The sequence below is a fragment of the Bos javanicus genome, chromosome 24 (assembly GCF_032452875.1).
Source record: "Bos javanicus breed banteng chromosome 24, ARS-OSU_banteng_1.0, whole genome shotgun sequence".
NCBI classification, from domain to species: Eukaryota; Metazoa; Chordata; class Mammalia; order Artiodactyla; family Bovidae; genus Bos; species Bos javanicus.
This window is the reverse complement of record NC_083891.1, coordinates 45,686,650-45,714,529: the sequence shown is the minus strand read 5'-3', so window position 1 is coordinate 45,714,529 and position 27,880 is coordinate 45,686,650. Positions and strand designations below refer to the sequence as shown.

At 42.4% G+C, this 27,880-nt stretch overlaps 3 protein-coding genes across 7 annotated transcripts in view; 2 read left to right on the top strand and 1 right to left on the bottom strand.

Annotated features, from left to right (window-relative positions):
- PSTPIP2 (proline-serine-threonine phosphatase interacting protein 2) overlaps positions 1-23,637 on the top strand; it is a 115,870-nt gene extending 92,233 nt beyond the window's left edge. The window contains exon 14 of one of the 2 annotated variants that reach the window (XM_061400062.1): positions 20,866-23,637. In XM_061400062.1, the coding sequence (XP_061256046.1) occupies positions 20,866-20,924 (59 nt within the window). In that variant the 3' untranslated portion in view covers positions 20,925-23,637. Of the gene's footprint in view, positions 1-390; positions 1,971-20,865 lie in introns of those variants that run through there. The other variant, XM_061400064.1, reaches the window with a different exon arrangement.
- LOC133237700 (small ribosomal subunit protein uS8-like) lies at positions 12,735-13,837 on the bottom strand. Its single transcript, XM_061400068.1, has one exon. It carries the CDS (start codon positions 13,430-13,432, stop codon positions 12,836-12,838), a length of 597 nt encoding a protein of 198 aa, XP_061256052.1. The 5' UTR covers positions 13,433-13,837; the 3' UTR covers positions 12,735-12,835.
- Positions 23,549-27,880, top strand: part of EPG5 (ectopic P-granules 5 autophagy tethering factor) — a 131,532-nt gene continuing 127,200 nt past the window's right edge. For all 4 annotated transcript variants that reach the window (XR_009733305.1, XM_061400058.1, XM_061400057.1 and 1 more), the window contains exon 1: positions 23,549-23,636. Coding sequence is in view for 3 of the 4 variants with exons in the window: in XM_061400058.1 (XP_061256042.1) it covers positions 23,574-23,636 (63 nt within the window). In the remaining variant the exon portion in view is untranslated. The remainder of the gene's footprint in view (positions 23,637-27,880) is intronic.

The window sequence follows — 27,880 nt, the reverse complement described above, 5'->3', positions numbered from 1 at the left end:
GGTTTAAGGATTTGCATTTGTTCTGCAATTGTTGATTTTAGCTGCTATTCCTGTTTTTAATCCTAACATGTTTAGATAAAAACAGATTATAACCTTTGAATTAAAAATATATATATATCAAAAATATATAATTTTATGGGGACTTCCTTGGTGATCCGGTGGTTAAGACTCACTGCAGGGGAGCATGGGCTTGATCCCTGCTTAGTGAACTAAGATCCTACATGCTGCTTGGCCAAAAAAATTCCATTTTCCACCACTTGAAAACGCATCTCTCACTATTTATTCTCCTTGACCAAGCACATTGTTCTCACTGAATAAAATCACAATGTAGGAGCAGGGTGCTGATGTGAATAGTTGATTCAAATGAAATGTCTTTGTTATTTCTTTCAGAAAACAAAGCTTTTTCTGGCTGGCATTTCTAAGGCATGGAAGGAAGCACTTAAAGCAGCAGAATCTGTAGAAATTATGTCAATCGTGAAGACTTTGAAGTGAACCCTTGCTATGATTTTTTAATATTTTTAAGTTTATGGCAGTCATTTAGTTCAACTTAATCTAGTAGAGTTCTGCAGTTTTTAAAAGTTTGTAAATTGCCCAAGACTGAAGAATTATCCTTTCCTAATCAAGTTACTAAAATTGTATGTTTTCTACTTGATTCAGGAAAGTCTTTGGATTTAAAACTTTGACTTGCGGTTTGGGGCAGGGAAGGGTGAAGAGGAGTCTGAGCCAGCAACCCGCTCAAGAAGCTCCTTTGCCTTTGAGGGCAGCGTGACTATGGAATTTCCATGGTGACACATAACTCTCAGTGGTGCAACATTCAAAATCACCTTCCTTTTTGGCTGGAAGATTTAAAGGCCATCTCATACATAGCACTTTCTCATTTTGCAGATGAGGAAATGGGGCCCAGAAGTGTGAAATCAATCTCCCTACAGTTAGGGACAGACACAGAAGTAGAGGGCAAGCTCATCTCACGTTATCGTCCTTCTAACGCTTCCTGAGGCTGTGATGCTCGTGTTGAAATTTGAGACACCAAAGTTTTTGCTGCATCTTTTCAGCTGAAGAGATTACCAGGGTTTGAATGTCAGGTTTATTTTTATATGGCTTACTATGTGTACTGAACTACAGAGCACCGTATTTAATCTAAGAAGCCATTCACTGTAAAACATCCCATTATTTATATGCCACTAAGAAAGTCAGTAGAGGAGCTGATGCTTGTGACAATGGCTAAGCCCACTGGAATTTGAGTTTCTAAAGTGTAGCGGGCAATACATCCTAGAATCAATGAAATATGGTATGTTGACTCTATCCCAGAAGAGAGTTTTAGACATACAAAACCGGTACTCAATCTTAAGTCTTCACAGAGAAGCTTTTCCTTGTTAGATCCTGGAATTTTTGAAGTGTCAATCTTACCCTCTCACAAGTATCTGAGTCTTTTTTGGTTACCCACACACAGCCCAGAGATTGTGTACCTTGGTCTAATATTCACACTGAGTAAACTGCATTTTAGTTAATGACAAGTTAAAATCACACTGGCATGGTTGTAACATTGTGGTACCACAAAGAGCAAACACTTTCCTTTTCTGCTCTGTGCATAGCTTTCCCAGAAGCATGGACAAAGTGATTGAAGGAAGGCTGATAATTTCCCCTTTTTGCATAAGGTGCTGCTGGAAGAAGCAGCTTCTTGTCATGGCCGGACGCTTGCATCAGCTGGATATCCTTTTGAGAAACTGAAGTTTGCAAAGGGCCACTGACTTCCCCAAACTGAACAGGCTCAGGAAATTTTCCTTTGAACTCAGAACATTCTGTTTTTAAGTATTTTATTTATTATTAGCAGGTCCTCAGGGATTTCAGTTTTCTCTCTATTGGTCAGTGTAACTGATGTAAAAAGTTTTAAGAATTGAAAATATTTTTATTTTATTGCTCTGCCAGTTTGATATGAAGTGAAATAAAGATTCTTGGTGGTTTGGTGTTTATTTTGCATTTTCATGTTCATTGTACCTCTCTTCCAAACTCTGTTTCACTCCTTGTCACAGTTGCTACTATTAGATCATGGAAGGACAAACTTCTAGTCAGGGAAGACAGACAGAGACTGGCACCATGCCACTTCCTACTAACCCTTCAGGAGACAGATGTAGGATCCCTTTCTTGGGGAGGTAGCTTCCCTGCCTCTGGGCTTGGCGGACTTCCACTGATGTCTCCTTCCCCACTTTTACATTTTCCTTGTTATTACAGAATTCCCTCTTAAAATTAATTGTTCAAAGTCTGGCTTCCCTCCTAGACTGTAGTATCCATGACAGCAGGGTCCCTCATCGTTTTTCTTGCTTATATCCCCAGCACCTGACACATGGTGGTAAATATGTAAGAATTAGTGGCCTAGAAGAAGCTAACGTAGCTAGAGCAATGATCAGGTGACAGAGGAGTGTCAAGGAAGCCAGTTAAATAAGTTCACATGATAAATTAGTAGGTATGGGCTATTCTGCAGACTGTCAGCACCTTAATTTGGGTTTTACCAGAAGCAGACCCTGGGATGAGGATTTGAGTGCAGGTACTTTTCAGGGGGTGATCCCAGAAAGAAGTGGGGATAGAAGTGGGGAAGTAAGATAGGAAAGAAAAGGAAACCCTGTGAGCCATGAGCTTCAGCTGCCAGGACCCTTGAGTGACTGTGGGGTCTGCACATCAGAGAGCTCACCTGAGGGGAGAGAGCTGGGGTAGTCACTCACCAACTCCCACCCGTCACAGGTAGAGCGCTGCTCCTGGGAGGCATCATTCTCTGGCATTTCTGGCCTGCCGTGAACACTGGCAGAGTGGCTTCCAGCTGCCGGAGAGTCCTCGTGTGCCTCCTGCAGTTGGAAGTTGGGCTGGTGTGTGAGGGAGTGATAGATGCTGAGAGGATGTTGCCAGAGCACTGGCAGTGCTGACCCCTGCATGGCTCAGGTCCACCTGTGTCCCGCATGCCTCCTGTCACCACTTCAAGTCTCAGCTTCCAAAAGACACGCAGACACACACACACACCAGGAAGTTTAGTACAACGAGCTTTAGTACCTGCTGCTACAGATGGTCCTGAGTCCATAATTGACATTAATCATCATCTTCCTCTACCACACTGTTAGGAATTCTGTTCCCCCAAATTCATATGTTCAAGTCTGAACCCTCGATACCTGTGTGAACATTTTGGAGATAGGGCCTTTAAAGAGGTGATTAAGTTGAAGTAAGGCCTTTGGAGTGGGGCCTCGATCCAGTCCTTATAGGAAGAAGAAGAGACATTAGGGGTGAGTTTGCACAAAGGGATGAGTGTGTGAAGAGGTAGCAAGAGGGCAGCTGTCCGTGAGCTGAAGAGAGAGCCTCAGAGGAAACCAATTCTGCTGGCAACTTCATTCTGGACTTCCAGCCTATAGAACTGTGGGAAAATTAATTTCTATTGTTTAAGCCACTCAGTCTCTGGTATTTTGCTATGGCAGCACCATCAAACGAATGCACACATAGAGTTCCCTTCACAGTTGTCTGGTCTTCTGCTTGTCCACATTGCTTGACTGGTGGGGTAACGTAGACCCTCAACCCTAAGGGGTCTTAGCCCCTGGTTAAGACTCTTGTCAGACTCTGTTGGATGAAATTGGAAGTTTATGTTTATCAGGCTTGGCAACATCAAGAGGCAACTCAGTGAAACACCCGAATTTCAGATACATTCCTCCTTGCCCACCTTTCCTTGTGGCAATCACCTTCTCCTGCTGAGTTACTCCTTTCTCTGCTTCCTGGTCTACCCCAGGACCCCAAAGGACCAGGTATCAGTGGTAGTTTAGTGGAACTCTTTTATGTTTCTTGATAGACGTATCCCGGGCCAACCACCTAGAGCCAGGTACTCTAATCCACAGAGCCTAATGTCAAAGGGATGGGAACACGTTCCCCAGGTGGACCAGTGTAAGCTATGGTGAACGAGGTCAACCTACCTCTCAGTTCCCAGGCCTGTGTTTTCTACCTATTGGAGTCAAAACATGCAGTACCATATTGTGACCATATATGAAATGGCAACCCACTCCAGTGTTCTTGCCTGGAGAATCCCATCTATGGGGTTGCACAGAGTTGGACACGACTGAAGCGACTTAGCGGCAGCAGCAGCAGCATGCACCATATAAGACCATATCTCACAAAAGAAATAAGAGCAAAAATAAGCAAAAGGGATTTAATTACATTTAGGAGCTTCTCACAGCCCAGGAAACCATAAACAAGATGAAAAGACAACTTATAGACTGGGAGAAAATGTTTGCAAATGATGCAACTGACAAGGGCTCAACTTTCAAAATACGCAAATAGATCCTACAATTCAATAGCAACAACAACAACAACAAAAACAACCCAATCAAAAAATGGGTGCAAGACCTAAATAAACATTTCTCCGAAGAAGACATGTAGATGGCCAATAGGCACATGAAATGATGCTCACCATCACTAATTATTAGAGAAGTGCAAATGAAAACAACAATGAAGCACCACATCACACCAGTTAGAATGGCCATCATTAAAAGGTCTATAAATAATCATGCTGTAGAGGGTGTGGAGGAAAGGGAGTCTTCCTATGCTGTTGGTGGGAATATAAGCTGGTGCAGTCACTATGGAAAATAATATAGTGGTGGTTTAGTTGTTAATTCATGTCTGACTCTTGTGACCCCATGGACTGTAGCCGGTCAGGCTCCTCTGTCCATGGGATTCTCTAGGCAGGAATACTGGAGTGGGTTGCCATTTCCTTCTCTACTAAACGGGGTTTAATGGCATCGACCTCACTGGGCTGTGAAGGGGCTCAAGAGAGACAAAGACACTTAAAGTTCTCGACACAAGGCTTGGTACCCAGGAAGTTTCCCACACACAGTAGGTTCACTGTGAATAATGATCAGGAACACTCCTAGGGGCCTGCAGGGTTCCCCGAGGGGAAGGAGCAGAGTGCCCACCTCCCCAGTCTGACAGAGGGCTGGAAAACACGGATGCACAGGCTCTCCTTGAGGAACACAGTATGAAGCTTCCTAAAAAGACTAAAAATATAGTTGCCATATGATCAAGGAATCCCACCCTGGGCATATACTGAGACAAAAGTATAACTTGAAAAAATACATGTACTCCTCTGTTCATAGCAGCACTATTTAAAATAGCCAGGACATGGAAATAGCCTGAATGTCCATTGACAGATGAATGGACAAAGAAGATGTGATATATATATATATATATATATATATATATATATGATGTATATATATATTATATATATTTATTATATATATATAAATATATTTATTTTTTTATATATATAAGATGAATGGACAAAGAAGATGTGATATATATATATAAATATATTTATTTATTTATTTATATAAATATATTTATTTTTTATATTAAAAAAATATATATATAAATCAGAATATTGCTCAGCCATTAAAGAGAATGTGATAATGCCATTTGCAGCAACATGGATGGATTTAGAGATTACCGTATTAAGCAAAGTAAGCCAGAAAGAGAGGAATGGAACTGGAAGAATCAACCTGCCTGACTTCAGACTATACTACAAATCATGAACTCCTTATTGCCAAATTCAGACTTAAATTGAAGAAAGTAGGGAAAACCACTAGACCATTCAGGTATGACCTAAATAAAATTCCTTATGATTATACAGTGGAAATGAGAAATAGATTTAAGGGACTAGATCTGATAGATAGAGTGCCTGATGAATTATGAAATGAGGTTCATGACATTGTACAGGAGACAGGGATCAAGACCATTCCCATAGAAAAGAAATGCAAAAAAGCAAAATGGCTCTCTGGGGAGGACTTACAAATAGCTGTAAAAAGAAGAGAAGCGAAAAGCAAAGGAGAAAAGGAAAGATATAAGCATCTGAATGCAGAGTTCCAAAGAACAGCAAGGAGACATAAGAAAGCCTTCCTCAATTTTCAATGAAAAGAAATAGAGGAAAACAGCAGAATGGGAAAGACCAGCGATCTCTTCAAGAAAATTAGAGATACCAAGGGAACATTTCATGCAAAGATGGGCTCGATAAAAGACAGAAATGGTATTGACCTAACAGAAGCAGAAGATATTAAGAAGAGGTGGCAAGAATACACAGAAGAACTGTACAAAAAAGATCTTCATGACCAAGATAATCACGATGGTGTGGTCACTGACCTAGAGCCAGACATTCTGGAATGTGAAGTCAAGTGGGCCTTAGAAAGCATCACTACGAACAAAGCTAGTGGAGGTGATGGAATTACAGTTGAGCTATTCCAAATCCTGAAAGATGATGCTCTGAAGGTGCTGCACTCAATACGCCAGCAAATTTGGAAAACTCAGCAGTGGCCACAGGACTGGAAAAGGTCAGTTTTCATTCCAATCCCAAAGAAAGGCAATGCCAAAGAATGCTCAAACTACCGCACAATTGCACTCATCTCACACGCTAGTAAAGTAATGCTCAAAATTCTCCAAGCCAGGCTTCAGCAATACATGAACCGTGAACTTCCTGATGTTCAAGCTGGTTTTAGAAAAGGCAGAGGAACCAGAGATCAAATTGCCAACATCTGCTGGATCATGGAAAAAGCAAGAGAGTTCCAGAAAAACATCAATTTCTGCTTTAATGACTATGCCAAAGCTTTTGACTGATCCAATAAACTGTGGAAAATTCTGAAAGAGATGGGAATACCAGACCACCTGATCTGCCTCTTGAGAAATTTGTATGCAGGTCAGGAAGCAACAGTTAGAACTGGACATGGAACAACAGACTGGATCCAAATAGGAAAAGGAGCACGTCAAGGCTGTATATTGTCAGCCTGTTTATTTAACTTATATGCAGAGTACATCATGAGAAACGCTGGACTGGAAGAAACACAAGCTGGAATCAAGATTTCCAGGAGAAATATCAATAACCTCAGATATGCAGATGACACCACCCTTATGGCAGAAAGTGAAGAGGAACTAAAAAGCCTCTTGATGAAGGTGAAAGAGGAGAGTGAAAAAGTTGACTTAAAGCTCAACATTCAGAAAACGAAGATCATGGCATCTGGTCCCATCACTTCATGGGAAATAGATGGGGACACAGTGGAAACAGTGTCAGACTTTATGTTTCTGGGCTCCAAAATCACTGCAGATGGTGACTGCAGCCATGAAATTAAAAGACACTTACTCCTTGGAAGGAAAGTTATGACCAACCTAGATAGCATATTCAAAAGCAGAGACATTACTTTGCCAACAAAGGTTCGTCTAGTCAAGGCCATGGTTTTCCCTGTGGTCATGTATGGATGTGAGAGTTGGACTGTGAAGAAAGCTGAGCGCCGAAGAATTGATGCTTTTGAACTGTGGTGTTGGAGAAGACTCTTGAGAGTCCCTTGGCCTGCAAGGAGATCCAACCAGTCCATTCTGAAGGAGATCAGCCCTGGGATTTCTTTGGAAGGAATGATGCTAAAGCTGAAACTCCAGTACTTTGGCCACCTCATGTGAAGAGTTGACTTATTGGAAAAGACTCTGATGCTGGGAGGGATTGGGGGCAAGAGGAGAAGGGGATGACAGAGGATGAGATGGCTGGATGGCATCACTGATTCGATGGACATGAGTCTGAGTGAACTGCGGGAGTTGGTGATGGACAGGGAGGCCTGGCGTGCTGTGAATTATGGGGTCGCAAAGAGTTGGACACGACTGAGCGACTGATCTGATCTGATGGATTGACAAACCTTTGTCAGAGTCATAAAATGTTAGTAGGCCTTCTGGCCAGAAGATGATGTAAATCACCTAAACCATTTGTATACGATAAATTTGCAGGAAAGAAACCCTGGTTTCGATAAGGATCAAAGACTGCTGACTTTGCATGATTTCACATCCCCTATTATCCTCTATGTGCAATGCTATGCTATGCTAAGTCACTTCAGTCGTGTCCGACTCTGTGTGACCCCATAGATGGCAGCCACCAGGCTCCCCCGTCCCTGGGATTCTCCAGGCAAGAACACTGGAGTGGGTTGCCATTTCCTTCTCCAATGCATGAAAGTGTAAAGTGAAAGCGAAGTCGCTCAGTCGTGTCCGACTCTATGTGCAACTTAGGGTATAAAAGCCCCTGTTGAAAATAAAGCTACGGGCCTTGCTCACCAAAGCTTGGTCTCCCCATATCATTCTTTCTTTTCACATTCTGGCTGAGTCTCCATCTGGAGCGTGGAGGTCCTCTGCGACTATTTATTGCCTGGGCTTCTAAGACCCACTCGAGAAGGTGCCTAAGGTGGGGCACCTTCCGCTCTTCAAGAGGGCGCCTGCGGCCTCCGTGGTCAGAGCTAACCTGTTGTCACAGGTTATATTGATTTTCCACGTAAACCTAGCTACTCAGCCTCTTTTCTCCACTGAATTTTCCTACTGAGCTATCCTCATTCTATTACTCTTTATATCTTTGATGAATATTTAAATAAAGCCAGTGGACTCACCGAAGCTGTCTCCCCTTCGAATTCCCTGGATCAGCCGGGGCTGGACCTTGGCAGCAGAGGAATCAGAGATCAAATTGCCAACATCCGCTGGATCATGGAAAAAGCAAGAGTTCCAGAAAAACATCTATTCCTGCTTTATTGACTATGCCAAAGCCTTTGACTGTGTGGATCACAATAAACTGTGGAAAATTCTGAAAGAGATGGGAATACCAGACCACCTGATCTGCCTCTTGAGAAACCTATATGCAGGTCAGGAAGCAATAGTTAGAACTGGACATGGAACAACAGACTGGTTCCAAATAGGAAAAGGAGTACGTCAAGGCTGTATATTGTCACCCTGCTTATTTAACTTCTATGCAGAGTACATCATGAGAAATGCTGGGCTGGAAGAAGCACAAGCTGGAATCAGGGAGAAATATTGCTGGGAGAAATATCAATAACCTCAGGTATGCAGATGACACCACCCTTATGGCTGAAAATGAAGAGAAACTAAAAAGTCTCTTGATGAAGGTGAAAGAGGAGAGTGAAAAAGTTGGCTTAAAGCTCAGCATTCAGAAAACGAAGATCATGGCATCTGGTCCCGTCACTTCATGGGAAATAGATGGGGAAACAGTGGAAACAGTGTCAGACTTTATTTTTTGGGGCTCCAAAAATCACTTCAGATGGTGAGTGCAGCCATGAAATTAAAAGACACTTACTCCTTGGAAGGAAAGTTATGACCAACCTAGATAGCATATTCAAAAGCAGAGACATTACTTTGCCAACAAAGGTTCATCTAGTCAAGGCTATGGTTTTTCCTGTGGTCATGTATGGATGTGAGAGTTGGACTGTGAAGAAGGCTGAGCACCGAAGAATTGATGCTTTTGAACTGTGGTGTTGGAGAAGACTCTTGAGAGTCCCTTGGCCTGCAAGGCAATCCAACCAGTCCATTCTAAAGGAGATCAGTCCTGGGTGTTCTTTGGAAGGACTGATGCTAAAGCTGAAACTCCAGTACTTTGGCCACCTCATGCGAAGAGTTGACTCATTGGAAAAGACTCTGATGCTGGGAGAGATTGGGGGCAAGAGGAGAAGGGGATGACAGAGGATGAGATGGCTGGATGGCATCACCGACTCGATGGATGTGAGTTTGAGTGAACTCCGGGAGATGGTGATGGACAGGGAAGCCTGGTGTGCTGTGAATTATGGGGTCGCAAAGAATCAGACATGACTCAGCGACTGAACTGAACTGAATGAAAAATGATTTGATAAACATGGCCCAAGGTGATGTTATGTCGAATTTCATAATGATACTCAGATATTGTTAGCCCCTGGATGGTGTTACTGGCCAAGATACTGCTGACAAAAAAAAAAAAAAAAAGATAATCTCTTCTTAGAATCAATCCCACTAGAGATGAATTTCTAGACTGTTCATCAAGGTCTGGATTTTAAATCCAGAGACTAGATCCAATGATTTACACAAGGGTTGAGCCCAGATAACACCCCAGTAAAATAGGTAGTGAAAAAAGGAAGAAACGAAGAGAATAAAGAGTGTGTTATCAAGCCAGAGGCCATAATGCAAGTGAGTTGAACCCCACTGGGGATTCTAGGAAACAGCACAGAACACATATCTCGGAGTTACTCTACCCAAGGGGTAAGGGAACTGGGTATTTCTATTAGTTTGCTACAACTGCTGTCATGAAATGCCATAAACTGAGTGGCTCAGATAACAAAAATGTATTGTGGAGGCCAGCTGTGGAGGCTGGAGGCAGGAATCAAGGTGTCGGCCCAGCTGGTTCATTCTGAGGGCTGTGAAGGAAGGAGGTGTTCTAGGTCTCTCTCCTTGTCTTGTAGCTGTGAGTCTCTGTGTCTAAATGCCCCCATTTTATAAGGACACCAGTTATATTGGGTGAGGGCCCACCCTTATGGCCTCATTTTAACTTTGTAACCTCTGTAAAGATTGTATCTTCAAATAAGGTCACAATCTGAATTACCAGAGGTTAGGATTTCAATCCTCCCCCGGTAATCCTAGGTAATTGATGCAAAAGCTAGGTAATTGATGAACTATGGTGTTGGAGAAGACTCTTGAGAGTCCCTTGGACTAAAAGGAGATTCAACCTGTCCATCCTAAAGGAAATCGGTCCTCAATGTTCATTGGAAGGACTGATGCTGGAGCTGAAGCTCCAATACTTTGGCCACCTGATGTGACGAACTGACTCATTGGAAAAGACTTTGATGCTGGGAAAGATTGAAGGCGGGAGGAGAAGGAGACAACAGAGGATGAGATAGTTGGATGGTATCAATGACTCAATGGACATGAGTTTGAGCAAGCTCTTGGAGTTGGTTATAGACAGGGAAGCCTGGCTTGCTGCAGTCCATGGGGTTGCAAAGAATCGGACATGACTGAACTGAACTGAACTGAACTGAGGATTTCAACATATGAATTTTTGAGGATATAATTCAATCCTTAACTGTATTTATATGAGAATTTATATATATGTCCTTGGTCAAGGGTTCCCTTTGGTTTAGGAAAATGTGTTATTTCTCTGGTACTTAAAGCCTGTCATACGTGTGGCTGAAGGGATGTTTGAGGCAAAGAGGTGATAAGAGTTGGAATTTGGGTCTGCATACTCAGACACGTTAAGTGCCAAGGGAATTGGAGTGGGACACCTGGAGTGTCTGATACTTTATCAGATCAGATCAGATCAGTTGCTCAGTCATGTCTGACTCTTTGCAACCCCATGAATCGCAGCATGCCAGGCTTCCCTGTCCATCACCAACTCCCGGAGTTCACCCAGACTCACGTCCATCGAGTCAGTGATGCCATCCAGCCATCTCATCCTCTGTCCTCCCCTTCTCCTCCTGCCCCCCAATTCCTCTCAGCATCAGAGTCTTTCCCAATGAGTCAACTCTTCGCATGAGGTGGCCAAAGTACTGGAGTTTCAGCTTTAGCATCATTCCTTCCAAAGAAATCCCAGGGCTGATCTCTTTCAGAATGGACTGGTTGGATCGCCTTGCAGTCCAAGGGACTCTCAAGAGTCTTCTCCAACACCACAGTTCAAAAGCATCAATTCTTTGGCGCTCAGCCTTCTTCACAGTCCAACTCTCACATCCATACATGACCACAGGAAAAACCATAGCCTTGACTAGATGGACCTTTGTTGGCAAAGTAATGTCTCTGCTTTTGAATATGCTATCTAGGTTGGTCATAACTTTCCTTCCAAGGAGTAAGTGTCTTTTAATTTCATGGCTGCAGTCACCATCTGCAGTGATTTTGGAGCCCAGAAAAATAAAGTCTGACACTGGTTCCAGTTTCCCCATCTATTTCCCATGAAGTGATGGGACTGGATGCCATGATCTTCGTTTTCTGAATGTTGAGCTTTAAGCCAACTTTTTCACTCTCCACTTTCACTTTCATCAAGAGGCTTTTTAGTTCCTCTTCACTTTCTGCCATAAGGGTGGTGTCATCTGCATATCTGAGGTTATTGATATTTTTCCCGGCAATCTTGATTCCAGCTTGTGTTTCTTCCAGTCCAGCGTTTCTCATGATGTACTCTGCATATAAGTTAAATAAGCAGGGTGACAATATACAGCCTTGACGTACTCCTTTTCCTATTTGGAACCAGTCTGTTGTTCCATGTCCAGTTCTAACTGTTGCTTCCTGACCTGCATACAAATTTCTCAAGAGGCAGATCAGGTGGTCTGGTATTCCCATCTCTTTCAGAATTTTCCACAGTTTATTGTGATCCATACAGTCAAAAGCTTTGGCATAGTCATTAAAGCAGAAATAGATGTTTTTCTGGAACTCTCTTGCTTTTTCCATGATCCAGCAGATGTTGGCAATTTGATCTCTGGTTCCTCTGCCTTTTCTAAAACCAGCTTGAACATCAGGAAGTTCACGGTTCACATATTGCTGATACTTTATAGGTGCACATAATTGTTTCTATGACTTATTTAACCTGTTCTTAGTCGGGAAGATTATGAGAGGTTGTGTGCTAAGTTGCTTCAGTCGTGTCCAACTCTTTGCAATTCCATGGACTGTAGCCCGTCAGGCTCCCCTGTCCATGAGATTCTCCAGGCAAGAATACTAGAGTGGCTTGCCATGCTCTTCTCCAGGATGTCTTCTTGACCTAGGGATCGAACCTGTGTCTCTTAGGTCTCCTTCACTGGTAGTCGAGTTGTTTACCAGTAGCGCCACCTGGGAAGCCCTATGAGAGGGTAAAAAGAAGAATAAAAGATAAGTTTTGTATTTTCCTTCCTGTGGAAGCAAAAATCTGTTCACAGAAAAGACCTCATCTATACAAGAGTCTTTTTAAAATATGTGGGCGGATATTTTTGGTACTTATTTGAACTGCCAGCTTATTGTCTCAAAAAACTGAAACAATTTAGCAGTGACATGATTTCTTTATAACTAAAAATGCATTTAGTGATCATGAATGATGAAATAATGCCATGTACAGAGTGACACACAGGAAGTAATTGTTTTTAAAAGAATGACTTCTCTGAAACTGTGTCGGACGAGGGTTCACCGACAGATGATCACCACCAGATGGTAAAGAGACTCTGAAATCTAATTTTGTGAGGGATTTTTTTTTTTTTTTTTTTGTCCTCTGAGGCATTTTATTTGTATGCATTACTTTCCTAGAAAAAAAAAATCCAAAGATTTTCTCTCCTGTGTGTTTTCTTCTTGCTTCTTCATGGTCCATGGTGCCAGGTGAGGATGTCAGTACAATGAAGTCAAACTGACAAGATGTGAGCTGACGTTTTTCTAGATCTTTGAGTTGCACATTAAATCTGGGGCTGATCACGTCACACTTATTTAGCCTGCATGTCAGGTTAACAACAATTTTTCCAACCCTGTGATCATCAATGATTTCAAATTCGCCAATATAAATATACTTCATCACTACATTTGGAAACCTCATGATGACTTTGGAGCATGGCCTAACAAGCACTTGCCATTTGCCTCTCTTTTCAGCATTGTTGATGCTCTTGAGAGCATCAACCAGGATGTTCATGCGCATCATTATGGTGGCACGGAAAGAATGGAGGAAAGAGCCAATTTTGTAAGGGATTTTTAAGAAAGATTTAGCCAAGGGTTTTCCATGAATTCAGAACCTTTCACTTAACCCCGTTACTGCAAAAAAAAAAAAAAACTGTTCTAGATGCTGGCTGACTTAGGAATTGTGGTCGTGTTAAGTTTTGAAATACCTTAATATACATAAATTATACTCTTTACAATCCATAGAGTTGCAAAGAGTTAGGACCGAAGCAACTTAGCATGCATGCATGTCTTCTTTGGAAAAATGTCTGTTTAGATCTTTGGCCCATTTTTTTTTATTGTTCTTTTTTTAAACTTTTTATTCTGTATTGGGGTATAGATGATTAACAATGTTGTGGTAGTTTCACGTGAACAGCGAAGGGACTCAGGCATACATATACATATATCCATTCTTGCGTGTGTCAACTACAAATTGGCACTTACCAAGAGCATTGCCAAGAACTGAACAAGGCATTTGCCATCTGCCTCTGCAGAGATTGAACCCTGTGCTGCTGCAGCTGTTGACCTTCAACACCCTCTGAGGGAGTTCAGGGTGGAGTGAGGCACTCTGTGCTCCAGGAAATCTGGTGGGACAGGCCTTTAGATAGTTGAAGGTTTTTAGGAACAAATTTTATGCTTTCAGTCTTTGCATCTCCTTCCTCATATCTAGAAAAGCACTAAATCCTTTCACGGTGACATCAGATCCTCAAGACTAACAGAAAACCTTTTGTAAAATGAGTTTTTAATGGTATTGAATTCTGCCTTCACCAAAACCTAACATACTGACATTCCTCCCACTACCTCTTTGGAGCAGTCTCTCAGAGCTATCTGAGATGCTGCCTCCTGGGCTGAAGTCCTCATTTTGCCCATATAATACCACAGTAATCCAAGTCTATGCCCCAACCACTAATGCTGAAGAAGCTGAAGTTGAATGGTTCTCTGAATGGTCCTACAAGACCTTCCAGAACTAACACCAAAATAAGATGTCCTTTTCATCATAAGGGACTGGAATGCAAAGGTAGGAAGTCAAAAGATAGTGTCAACTACAAATTGGCACTTACCAAGAGCATTGCCAATGACTGAACAACAAAGGCGTTTGCCATCTGCCTCTATGGGGACTGAACTCCATGCTGCTATTGCTTTGGCCTTCAACAAACCCTGAGGGGTCAGGGTGGAGTGAGGCACTCTGTGCTCCAGGGAATCTGGTGGGACAGGTCTTTGCCCAGGGACAGTTGGATGTTTTTACAAACAGTTTTATGATCTCAATCCTTGAAACTCCTCATATCTAGAGAAGCCCTAAAATCTCTTCATGGTGATATCAGATCCTCATGAAAGTGAAATTCTGACTCTTTGCAATTCCAACAGTCCATGGAATTCTCCAGGCCAGAATACTGGAGTGGGTAGATGTTCCCTTCTCCAGGAGGTCTTCCCAACCCAGGGATCGAACCCAGATCTCCCTCATTGCAGGTGGATTCTTACCAGCTGAGCCACAGGGAAGCCCTCATACCCTCATGACTAACAAAAAAATGTATTGTAAAATGAGTGCTTAATGGTATTGAACTCCCCCTTCACCAAAACCTTATATGTTGACCTTCCCCCACTGCCGCTCTGGAGCAATCTCTTGGAGCTATCTGGGGTGCTGCCTCCTGGACTGCAGTCCTCATTTTGCCCCAAATAAAACTTAACTCACAACTCTCAAGTTGTGCATCTTTTTTAGGTGACACCTGTAATAATGCAAGTTTGGCCTTGGAGTAGAAAATGAAGCAGGGCAAAAGCTAAAAGTTTTTCCAAGAGAACACACTAGTCATAGCAAACATCTTCTTCCAACAACACAAGTGTTGACTCTACACATGGACATCACCAGATGATCAATACTAAAATCAGACAGATTATGTTATTTGCAGCCAAAGATGGAGAAGATCTGTACAATCAGCAAAAAAAGACCTGGAACTGACTGTGGCTCAGATCATGAGCTTCTTATCGCAAAGTTCAGACTTATATTGAATAAAGTAGGGAAAGCCACTAGGCCTTTCAAGTATGACATAAATCAAATCCTTAATGGTTACACAGTGGAGGTGACAAATAGATCCAAGGGATTATATCTAGTAGACAGAGGGCCTGAAGAACTATGGACAGAGGTTTATAACATTGTACAGGAGGTGGTGAACAAAACTATACTAACGAAAAAGAAATGCAAGAAGGCAAAGTGGTTGTCTGAGGAGGCCTTACAAATAGCTGAGAAAAGAAGTGAAAGTCAAAGGAGAGGGAAAGATATACCCATCTGAATGCAGAGTTACAGAGAATAGCAAGGAGAGATAAAAAAGCCTTCTTAAGTAAACAATGCAAAAACATAGAAGAAAATGATAGAATAGGAAAGACTAGTGATCTCTTCAAGAAAATTGGAGATACCAAGGGAATATTTCATGCAAAGATGGTAACAACAAAGGACAGAAATGGCAAGGACCTAACAGAAGCAGAAAAGATTAAGAAGAGGTGGCAAGAATACACAAAAGAACTATGTAAAAATGGTCTCAATGACCCAAATAACCACGATGGTGTGATCACTCACCTAGAGCCAGACATCCTCAGGTATGAAGTCAGTTGGGCCTTAGGAAGCATTACTATGAACAAAACTAGTGGAGGTGAAGGAATTCCAGCTGAGTTATTTCTAATCCTAAAAGATGCTGCTGCTAATGTGCTACACTGACTATGCCAGCAAATTTGAAAAACAGCAGTGGCCACAAAACTGGAAAAGGTCAGTTTTCATCCCAATCCCAAAGAAAGACAACACCAAAGAATGTTCAAACTACTGTACAATTGTCCTCACTTCACATGCTAGCAAGGTAATGCTCAAAATGCTTCAAGCTAGATTTCAACAGTACGTGAACTGAGAACTTCCAGATATTCAAGCTGGGTTTAGAAAAGGCACAGGAACCAGAGATCAAATCGCCAACATCTATTGGATCATAGAGAAAACAATGGAATTGACTACGCTAAAGCCTTTGGAGAAGGATATGGCAATCCACTTCAGTTTTCTTGCCTGGAGAATTCCATGGACAGAGAAACCCAGCAGGCTACAGTCCGTGAGGTTGCAAAGAGTTGGACATGATTGAGCAACTAACACACAAAGCCTTTAACTGTGTGGATCACTGCCAACCATGGAAAATTCTTAGAGCAATGGGAACACTAGACCATCTAACCTGTCTCCTGAGAAACTTGTAAGCAGGTTAGAACCATACATGGAACAATAGACTGGTTCAAAATTGGGAAATGAGTACATCATGGCTGTATATTGTCACCCTGCTTATTTAACTTATATGCAGAGTACATCATGAGAAATGCTGGGCTGGATGAATAACAAGCTGGAATCAAGATTGTCAGGAGAAATATCAACAGCCTCAAATATGCATATGATATCACTCTAATGGCAGAAAGTGAAGAGGAACTAAAGAGCCTCTTGGTAAGCATGAAAGAGGAGCGTGGAAAAGCTGGCTTAAAACTCAACATTCAAAAAACTAAGATCATGGCATATGGTCCCATCACTTCATGGCAAATAGATGGGGAAACAATGGAAATAGTGACAGACTTTATTTTCTTGGGCTCCCAAATCACTGCAGATGGTGACTGCAGTCATGAAATTAAAAGATGCTTACTCCTTGGAAGAAAAACTATCACAAACTAGACGGCATATTAAAAAGCAGAGACATCACTTTGGCAACTAAGGTATGTTTAGTCAAAGCTATGGTTTTTCCAGTGGTCATGTATGGATGTGAGAGTTGGACTATAAAGAAAGCTGAGTGTCAAAGAACTGATAATTTTGAACTGTGGTGTTGAAAAAGACTCTTGAGAGTCCCTTGGACTGCAAGAAGATCCAACCAGTCCATCCAAAAGGAGATTAGTCCTGGGTATTCATTGGAAAGACTGATGTTGAAGCTGAAACTCCAATATTTTGGTCACCTGATGCGAAGAGCTGACTCACTGGAAAATACCCTGATGCTGGGAAAGATTGAGGGCAGGAGGAGAAGGGGATGACAGAGGATGAAATGGTTGGATGGCATCACTGACTCTATGGACATGGGTTTGGGTGAACTCCGGGAGTTGGTGATGGACAGGGAGGCCTGGTGTGCTGCAGTTCCTGGGGTTGTAAAGAGTCAGACATGACTGAGTGACTGAACTGAACTGATGGGACCAGAGGCCATGATCTTAGTTTTCTGAATGTTGAGTTTTAAGCCAAGTTTTTCACTCTCCAATTTCACTTTCATCAAGAGGCTCTTTAGTTCTTCGCTTTCTGCCATAAGGGTGGTACCATCTGCATATCTGAGGTTATTGATATTTCTCCCAGAAATCTTGATTCCAGCTTGTGCTTCATCCAGTCCAGCATGTCTCATGATGTACTCTGCATATAAGTTAAATAAGCAGGGTGACAATATACAACCTTGATGTACTCCTTTCCCAATTTGGAACCACTCTGTTGTTCCATGTCCAATTCTAACTGTTGCTTCTTGATCTGCATACAGAAATGGGCAAGGGGGTCAATTTTATGGTTATAGATGGAAACAAATTTTTAGTGGTGAGCTCACTGTAGGATATCCAGAAGTTGAAATATAATGTTGTACACATGAAACTTGTATAACATCATAAACCAATGTCACTTCAATAAAAAGTAAATTTAAAAATTTAAAAGAATGTATCTTTGGGACTTGCCTGGTGGACCAGTGGCTAAGACTGTGATCCCAATGCATGGGGCCAGGGTTTGATCTCTGCTCAGGGAACTAGATCCCACAAGCTGCAACAAAGAGTTCCCATGCCACAACTAAAGATCTTGCCTGCTGCAACTGAAATTTGACATAGCCAAATAGATAAATATATTTTTAAATTTACTTTTTCTTAAATCTTCAAGTCATCTATATAAATCTAAACTTTCTATTTATAAATCTAATAAATTTGAATAGCCACTTTCAAGGGGGAACTTTAACATTTGGTCAACTCAGATTCAATAGACCAAACTTTCTTAAACAACTGATCTCATTTATGACTTAAATTCCTTCAAACGTTTTAAACTACAGTATTAAATGTAATATATTTAAATTTCTTCTTTTGTCCAAACTGAACAACAAACCTAACAACTTGTACTATTTATTAATATATTATTAATAATTACTGTAAATACTAAGGTCTAACAATTTCAGTTTATAAAGTATTCCTCCTTTTCCCTATTGGCTGTGATCTTCATTTATTTATTTCCCATAGGCTATGATTATTTATTTATAACTTATCTGTCCATTGTGTCTACACCCCAACTATGCTGTAAATCATGGAAAGTAGAGGTGGAACCAGTTCTGTTTTGCTAAGCACTGACTGACATATGAAGAACTTTGAAGTTCAAAAAGAATTTGAATTGGTAGAGGCCAGAGAGAGTATTCCAGATTGGAAAAAGTACCAGCAAAAGTTAAAGACAGTAATGGTGGTATAAGGATTTTGTTCATATGTGCCAAGTCTTGCTCATGATAGTCTTTATGCACTTACAGGCACATACACGCTGAGGCAGGAGATGAATGGGCCCCAGGCTAGGCATTTACAACTGATCTCCTGTTTACATTTCTTGGGGGAAGAAAAAGATGGGCATCAGGTCAGACACTACAACTAGCCTCCTGTTTGCATTCCCTGAAACAGGATATGTGGGTTCCAGGTCACATATTTACAAAGATCCTCCAGGAGTTTTCTCTCCAAAATGGGAGTAACAACTGAAACAGAGTAAAGAGCCAGGCCTCGTCTCCTGTGGACACCTTAAGACAACAGTCATGGCGGGAACAGAGAAGGGCTAAACCTTGTCAAGTAAAGGATTCAGATCAGATCAGATCAGTCACTCAGTCGTGTCCCACTCTTTGCGACCCCATGAATCGCAGCACGCCAGGCCTCCCTATCCATCACCAACTCCCAGTTCACTCAGACTCACGTACATCGAGTCAGTGATGCCATCCAGCCATCTCATCCTCTGTGGTCCCCTTCTCCTCCTGCTCCCAATCCCTCCCAGCATCAGCGTCTTTTCCAATGAGTCAACTCTTCACATGAGGTGGCCAAAGTACTGGAGTTTCAGCTTTAGCATCATTCCTTCCAAAGAAATCCCAGGGCTGATCTCCTTGAGAATGGACTGGTTGGATCGCCTTGCAGTCCAAGGGACTCTCAAGAATCTTCTCCAACACCACAGTTCAAAAGCATCAATTCTTCGGCGCTCAGCCTTCTTCACAGTCCAACTCTCACATCCATACATGACCACAGGAAAAACCATAGCCTTGACTAGACGAACCTTTGTTGGCAAAGTAATGTCTCTGCTTTTGAATATGCTATCTAGGTTGGTCATAACTTTCCTTCCAAGGAGTAAGCGTCTTTTAATTTCATGGCTGCAGTCACCATCTGCAGTGATTTTGGAGCCCAGAAACATAAAGTCTGACACTGTTTCCACTGTTTCCCCATCTATTTCCCATGAAGTGACGGGACCGGATGCCATGATCTTCGTTTTCTGAATGTTGAGCTTTAAGCCAACTTTTTCACTCTCCACTTTCACTTTCATCAAGAGGCTTTTTAGTTCCTCTTCACTTTCTGCCATAAGGGTGGTGTCATCTGCATATCTGAGGTTATTGATATTTCTCCCAGCAATCTTGATTCCAGCTTGTGTTTCTTCCAGTCCAGCGTTTCTCATGATGTACTCTGCATATAAGTTAAATAAACAGGGTGACAGTATACAGCCTTGACGTACTCCTTTTCCTATTTGGAACCAGTCTGTTGTTCCATGTCCAGTTCTAACTGTTGCTTCCTGACCTGCATACAAATTTCTCAAGAGGCAGATCAGGTGGTCTGGTATTCCCATCTCTTTCAGAATTTTCCACAGTTTATTGTGATCCACACAGTCAAAGGCTTTGGCATAGTCAATAAAGCAGAAATTGATGTTTTTCTGGAACTCTCTTGCTTTTTCCATGATCCAGCAGATGTTGGCAATTTGATCTCTGGTTCTTCTGCCTTTTCTAAAACCAGCTTGAACATCAGGAAGTTCACGGTTCATGTATTGCTGAAGCCTGGCTTGGAGAATTTTGAGCATTACTTTACTAGCGTGTGAGATGAGTGCAATTGTGCAGTAGTTTGAGCATTCTTTGGCATTGCCTTTCTTTGGGATTGGAATGAAAACTGACCTTTTCCAGTCCTGTGGCCACTGCTGAGTTTTCCAAATGTGCTGGCATATTGAGTGCAGCACTTTCACAGCATCATCTTTCAGGATTTGGAATAGCTCAACTGGAATTGCATCACCTCCACTAGCTTTGTTTGTAGTGATAATAATAGTTTAGCCATAAAACAAAGTCAAGTTCCTTCAGTTCCTCCTTACAGGCTATAGATAGTATCCTAAGTCATATCTTTGTTTTACAGACCCTAAAAAACCCCACCAGAATGAAGACATTGACTGCATGCTGATCACCAGCATGTAGACTCCAGACCAGTTGTAACCAGAAAACTACAAATAAAACTCCCAAAACATCACCTGTTACCTCACCATCAAGCAAACAGAGAATTGAGCGTGAACTGATCGCGTGCCCTCACTCTGTCTTAAAAAAGCCTCCGCTAAAAGTCATTGGGGATTTGGGGTCTCTTTGCTTGTTTCCCTTATTTGACCCTACAACAAACACCGTACTTCTCTTCACCATAACCAGGGGTCAGTAGGTTGGTTTTGCTATGTGTTGGGTGAGCAGACTCAAGTTTGGTTCAGTAACATGAGCAGCTGGATAACTGCTTTGTTGTTTTTGAAGATTGGGGATCAAAATACATGAAATTGTGTTACTGGAAAACTGGATTCACCTCTTGCTGGGTGTTGAGCCAAAAGTCACTAAGCCAGAGGTCCAGAGGCAGAATTTATCACTTGCAGCAAGTAAGGAGAACACTAGGGAATTTTCCCAACGCAGTGTCTCTCCTATCAGCAAAATTGGGGAAATTTTAAGCTAAGGGTATGTGTATATTCATTCAGCTTGAACTGGGGCAAATGTCACCATATTCCCAAGCTTTAGGTGGCTGCAGTCACAAGGATCAGAAAAGATCAACACATCATCACTTAGATTCCCGCTGATCTAGTGGTTGAGTGCTGGGGCTTGAGTAGGGGGAGTGGGAGGGTGTCTAAATTCTGCAAAACAGCTGAACAAAGTGCCTACCCTTTGAAACAGAACTGGAAGTCTTTACAACTGATTTGTTATCTTTGCTATTGTTACTTTTCTAGTCTGGTAATACTCCTCTGTTCTTTTGTTCCCTTAAGATTATCATTACTGAGACTCATTCAAAGGGAAGCATTGTGGCCAGGCTTACATTACAAAATGGATTAGGTCTAAAAGGACTTCTCTAAAAAACATGAATAAAGTATAATGCTGATTAAGTTGCCCCTAACAGATTAAGTTCAGGGAAGCCTAAAATGAAGCAGATAGAAAAGTTAGAAAAATAAAATGGTTCCTCTTATGTCAAATAAGCCATGCCTGGTTTTCTTTATCTGGGGATTCCCCCCAACCCCAACCTATCTGCTTACAACTGTATTTTATATGTTGTTAGGTCATAAACAAGGCACTGTAAAGACTCCATCTCTGGAGTCCTTTCCATTTCTCATGCCATATTCTTGGATAGTTTCCCTTGCCACCCACATCTCAACTATTTTATACCACCACCAGACAGAACAGCTCACATTCATTTCATTTATCAAATAATCAATATTCATTGAGCCTACCATGTACAGGCTACTGTTCTAGAAGCCCTTGGGATGCCTTAGGGAACAAAACAAAGACCCCTGATTTTAAGGATCTTACATTCTAGCCAGGTTGACAGACACAAACAAAAGCAAATTAAAATAGCATTTTAACAGGTACTAAGCACTTTGGAAGAAAATAAATTGTAGAACTGGGAAAGGGAGAAGGAGCCAAGTTTTCCCATCTGGAATTTTTAAATGAAGGTGTGTAAAACCCATACGAAAAACACTTCTATGGGTCTTGTCTTTTTGCCTTCTCGTCTGCCCTCTTTGGTGCAGCTGTCTCTTTGCTGCCTGGGATCTGGAGAGTAATGATAATAACTACCATTTACAATTGGTCCATAAAGAAGGCTGAGCGCTGAAGAATTGAGGCTTTCAAGTTGTGGTGCTGGAGAAGATTCTTGAGAGTCCCTTGGACTGCAAGGAGATCAAACCAGTCAGTCCTAAAGGAAATCAACCCTGAATATTCGTTGGAAGGACTGCTGCTGAAGCTCCAAATACTTTGGCCACCTGATGGGAAAAGCCGACTCATTGGAAAAGACCATGATGCTGGGAAAGACTGAAGGCAAAACGAGAAGGGGATAATGGACGATGAGATGGTTAGATAGCATCACCGACTCAATAGACATGAATTTGAGCAAACACGGGGAGACAGTGGAGCACAGATGAGCCTGGCATGCTACAGTCCATGGGGTCACAAAGAGCTAGAAATGACTTAGCAACGCAACAACCAGCACCATTTACAGATATGCAGGCGTATACCAGGCACCTTAACGATCAGTCCATTTAATCTTCTTTACACTGGTAGAGGCAAGTATCATCTTTCTCCTTCACATAAGAGGAAACTGAAACGCCCACCTGGAAGGGCATCAAAGTTCTTGAGCACAAAGCATAGATTTAGGCTGATTGGTCCTAGTTATCTAAAGGTCAAAAGAAGGCTAACAAGCACTGTCCCCAGGCTCCTTTAGGCCAACGTGGGTGAGGTGTGCAAGCACTCCGGGGATCCAGACCCAGTGCAGCTTAGTGGAGGTTCCGGCGATAAGGACGCGATCCCACTCGGGAGAGTAAGCCGGTCACCCAGGACAATCCAAACGCAAGTGGGGCGGAGCCAGGCGGCCCTGCACGCGGGTTAGGGGGTGGGGCCTGAATGAAAGGGGGCGTGGCCATAATCCTCCTGTGAAAAGGCCTCCCGAAGTGGTTTGTCCTAAGTTGCGGCCCGTAGAGGCTCCGAGTTGCCGCCCCTCTCCGGGAGTGGTGGAGATTCGATCATGTGACAGTTGGAGGCCGGAAGTCGGCAGGTTGTGGAACGCGCAGGGTTTTGACAAAAACAAGCAGCGACTGAGCCATTGCAGGGTCTATGGCAGAGGCAGTGAGGCCCCCACGCCGGGCCAAGGCCAAGGGCAGCCGGACTAAAACCAAGGTGAGGGGAACTCGCCCATCCCACTCTGCCCAGCCCCTGGAAGTTGCGTGCTGTCTCCTTTTCCTCTCTTCGGCCTCTCCAGCCAACTCTGCCCGTCCCCTGAGCCCCTCTCAGCCTCTGCTCCCACCTTCCCATATTTGATCCCTCTGCCCATTGACACCAGACCTGTTCCTCTGTTCCTTCTTCACGTCCTCCTGCCAGACTTTGCCAGGAGCCTATTTTTTTCTTTTTCCTCCTGTGATCTCTCTAGGTGCTTGGTTTTCTGCTGCGTTCTTGACTTCCCGCATCTAGGTCTGGATTTCGGTTGGGGAGCAAATTTTGTCTTCCTAGGCTCAGCTTTGATTGACTTTCACCTTTTTAACTTGTGAATATTTTGAGCCTCTCTCCGCATTAAGAGAAAAGGGACCGCTCTTCCACGAATGTATCCTCCGGTAGAACTTTACAGTGGGAGACAGAAAGTAGACTGTAGTGATGTGGCTTTTCAGTTTAAAAATGCAAGATGACCGTGGCGCTGCTGCTGTTGATTTCTCATTATCCTGGCTGTTTGTGATGGGGCGTGAATGACCAGAAGTGAAATCAGAAAGGGATTCACACAACAGGGACGGGTTTGAATTCTCTGGGTTTCCTGGATTATGCTAACGTGTGGTATTAGTGTGGTTTTAAAGTTGATCTTTCTTGTTTTTAGGTGCAGTCTGGTTTTTCATTTTGTTCCCATATGTTTTCTGAAATGACGATTGTTTTACAGTGAACAGAATAAATGCTGTGCGAGAATAGCTTGGACATAGATAATTTTGGCTTACCTGAAACTGAATTTATATTAAGGAAATAATGAGAATAGTATTAAAGCGACAGGATATTGCCTTTTCTACAAGTAGGTGATGTCTACAAGTGCAGGTGTGACTTAAAAATAATACCAAAATAAGAATTTCTTATGAGAACAAGATTTTAACAGGACATTGGTGTTCAGACATACTGTATTTAATAAGCTGTAAATGATTTTATGCACATCAGTGATCTCATGTCTGTGAGGAGTTATTCTTTGGGGAGAAAGCCATTTTGCTACCTAATTCCAGAAAAATTTTTAAGAGAAATAATTTTGCATTGTACCGAGCTATCTAAATGGACGAGAAAGTAAAAGGCCATTCGTCAGCCATTGAGCATACAGTCCCTGAACCTAGAATACAGTATCAATCTACAAGGAGCTGAATCTTAATTCTCAATCTATAGTTAGTTTTTTTCAGAATGACTGGTGAAACTAAAGCCTAGATAACTTAAGTGATAAACTGTAAGTCATACAGTTAGTAAGAGGACTCAAGGTAAAACCAGAAATCTTAAATCTCAATCCAGTAGCTTAGTAATTGTTATACATATCTTTATGTATCTGTGAAAGTCGCTCAGTTGTGTCTGACTCTTTGCGACCCCATGGACTTGTAGCCTGCCAGGCTCCTCTGTCCATGGAATTCTCCAGGCAGGATACTGGAGTGGGTAGCCATTCCCTTCTCCTGGGGATCTTCCCAACCCAGGGATCGAACCCAGGTCTCCCACATGGCAGGCAGATTCTTTACTGTCTGAATCATCAGGGAAGCCCATATATATCTATAGATACAATGTTATAAATACTTAAAAAATACTTATTAAGAGAATTCTCTGTCAACTTCTTTGTTTAGAACAGGGTTTCTAAAATAAAAATTAAAAACCAAACTTTTAAATCCATCATGAAAAGTCATTTGCTCATTTTATATTGGCATATTGTGGGCAACTTCCCTATAGAAGTTGGGCTTCCCTTGTGGCTCAGCTGGTAAAGAATCTGTGCAATGCGGGAGCTCTGGGTTTGATCCCTGGATTGGGAAGATCCCCTGGAGAAGGGAAAGGCCACCCACTCCAGTATTCTGACCTAGAGAATTCTGTAGACGGTCTGGGGTTGCAAAGGGTCAGACACAACTGAGCAACTTTCACTTCACTTCTCTATAGAAGAATAAATTTATTTTATTATCTTTTAATGTTTATAAGGAAAACTTCATTCCAGAGGTATTTTTCCAAAACCAAAAGTCCTTGACATGCTTTTAGCCACCTTCCAAATCTCTTCAAGGATTGAATTTTGCCAATTATATTTTGTAATTGATCTCTTGATTCTGCCCATTTCTCTTCCATCCTAAGTCCACCATCCTTCAAGGATGATTTCTTGGATTTTTGCTAAAATGGCCTATCCAAATTTATTCTTGCTTCCCATTCTCTAAACTAAAGCTGGACTGATATTTTTATTAACAAACCTCAAAATGATCACTCTTCTTAAAAACCTTTCAAAGATTTCTTATCATCCAGAGGCTAAGAATCCAAAGTCCTTAGTATGGACTCAAGGCCCTGATTGGTCTGGATTCTGTCTTTCTCTTCAACCTCAGGTCTTCACTACTGTCTCTGTTGACCCTCAGTCATACATGTCCTTTCCTGCTTTGGGCTTCCCTTGTGGCTCAGCTGGTAAAGAATCGGCCTGCAATGCAGGAGACCTGGGTTCAATCCCTGGGTTGGGAAGATCCTCTGGAGAAGGGAAAGGTCACCCACTCCAGTATTCTGGCCTAGAGGATTCCATGGACTGTATAGTCCATGGGGTCTCAGAGTAGGACACGACTAAGTGGCTTTCATTTTTCCTGCTTTAGGGCCTTTGCTCATACTGTTTCCTGTGCCCTGACACTTCTTCCAGTCCCTCTTCACCTGCTCATTCATGAGGTCTCTGCTTAAATAGTACTTCCCTCTTTACCCACATAATCCCCCCACCCCAGTAGTGCTTTGCACCTCTCTTTGTCACTTGTCTCACTTGTAGTTACTTTGTTAACATCTCTCTTCTTCCTTAGACTGTGAACTCAATGAGGGAGGGACCTGTCTTTTTCCCAGTACCCTTCACAGCCCTTGTAGGCATTTGATAATGGTTGTTGAATGAAGGAAAAAATACCAGTATGGAAGAATATTGTTTCCAAGCTTTGTGGCTCAGAAGAATTTACTCTGGGAAATTTTCCTCTAGGTAGTGTGAGAATGGAGAAGGCAATGGCAACCCACTCCAGTACTCTTGCCTGGAAAATCCCATGGACGGAGGAGCCTGGTAGGCTTCAGTCCATGGGGTCGCGAAGAGTCAGACATGACTGAGCGACTTCCCTTTCACTTTTCACTTGCATGTATTGGAGAAGGAAATGGCAACCCACTCCAGTGTTCTTCTCTGGAGAATCCCAGGGATGGCAGAGCCTGGTGGGCTGCCGTCTACGGGGTCGCACAGAGTCGGACACGACTGAAGTGACTTAGGAGCAGCAGCAGCAGCAGTGTGAGAAAACAAATGGGGAAAAGTCCACGATACCAGCAAGGCCCTCATACCTGTCAGTCTAGAAAATGAATTCTTCTTTTAGAGTAAACAGATTTATTTCTTAGTGCTGGTTGTGGTTTGGCTGTGATCCTGAAGCCCAACAGTAATGAAGTCCTTTACCCTTGTGGTATAATTTGGTGACTGTTTATGGAACCATATAAAGTAGTTCTAAGGGGGTGGTTCAGGAAGTGAGTAGTGTCATGTGCTTTTGCCTTTAGATAGTTTGAGTGGCTTCTGACCCAGCAGCTGACCTGTATTTCTTAGTGTTAATCATCTGGAAGGTGACCTCACTTTGTTTGTTTGTGGTTATCTGGTGCTTGTCGCTTGGTACACAAGAGACAGTCCTGACAAGTTTCACCTTGACTTCATTGATCTTGGTAGGTTGAGAATAGTAGATTTCCTTTATTTATTGTTTATGATTGCACTGGGTCTTTGTTTCTGTGCTTTCTCTAGTGGCAGCAAGCGGGGGCTATGCTTTGTTGACTGCAGTGACTTCTCCTGTGGAGCATGGGCTCTAGGTTCACAGGCTTCAGTAGTGGTGGTGCTGAGGCTTAGTTGCTCTGCAGCATGTGGGATCTTCCTGGAGAACCAGGCATCCAGCCCGTGTCCCCTGCATTGGCAGGTGGTTTCTTAATCCCTGGACCACCAGGGAAATCGAGAACAATAGATTTTTAGATTGAACTTCCTCTGCAGAAGCAGTGTATTTTATAGTCATGGAAAGTATTTTTAAAGTTAGTATTAAATTCTGAATGTTAGCAACTCATTAATAGTAACAGCATATTGTAATTGCTAAGGACTGACTGAGATGTGTCCCAGAAAACTGATACCAGAAACAGAGACCTTTGCAGTCCCCATCCTCTCTTACTCCTTGGCCTAGATGATTTCTCCCTCTTAG

What these genes read in the sequence shown, in the direction of transcription:
- LOC133237700 (XM_061400068.1), bottom strand. Translation starts at nt 13,432, where the DNA reads ATGATGCGCATGAACATCCTGGTTGATGCTCTCAAGAGCATCAACAAT.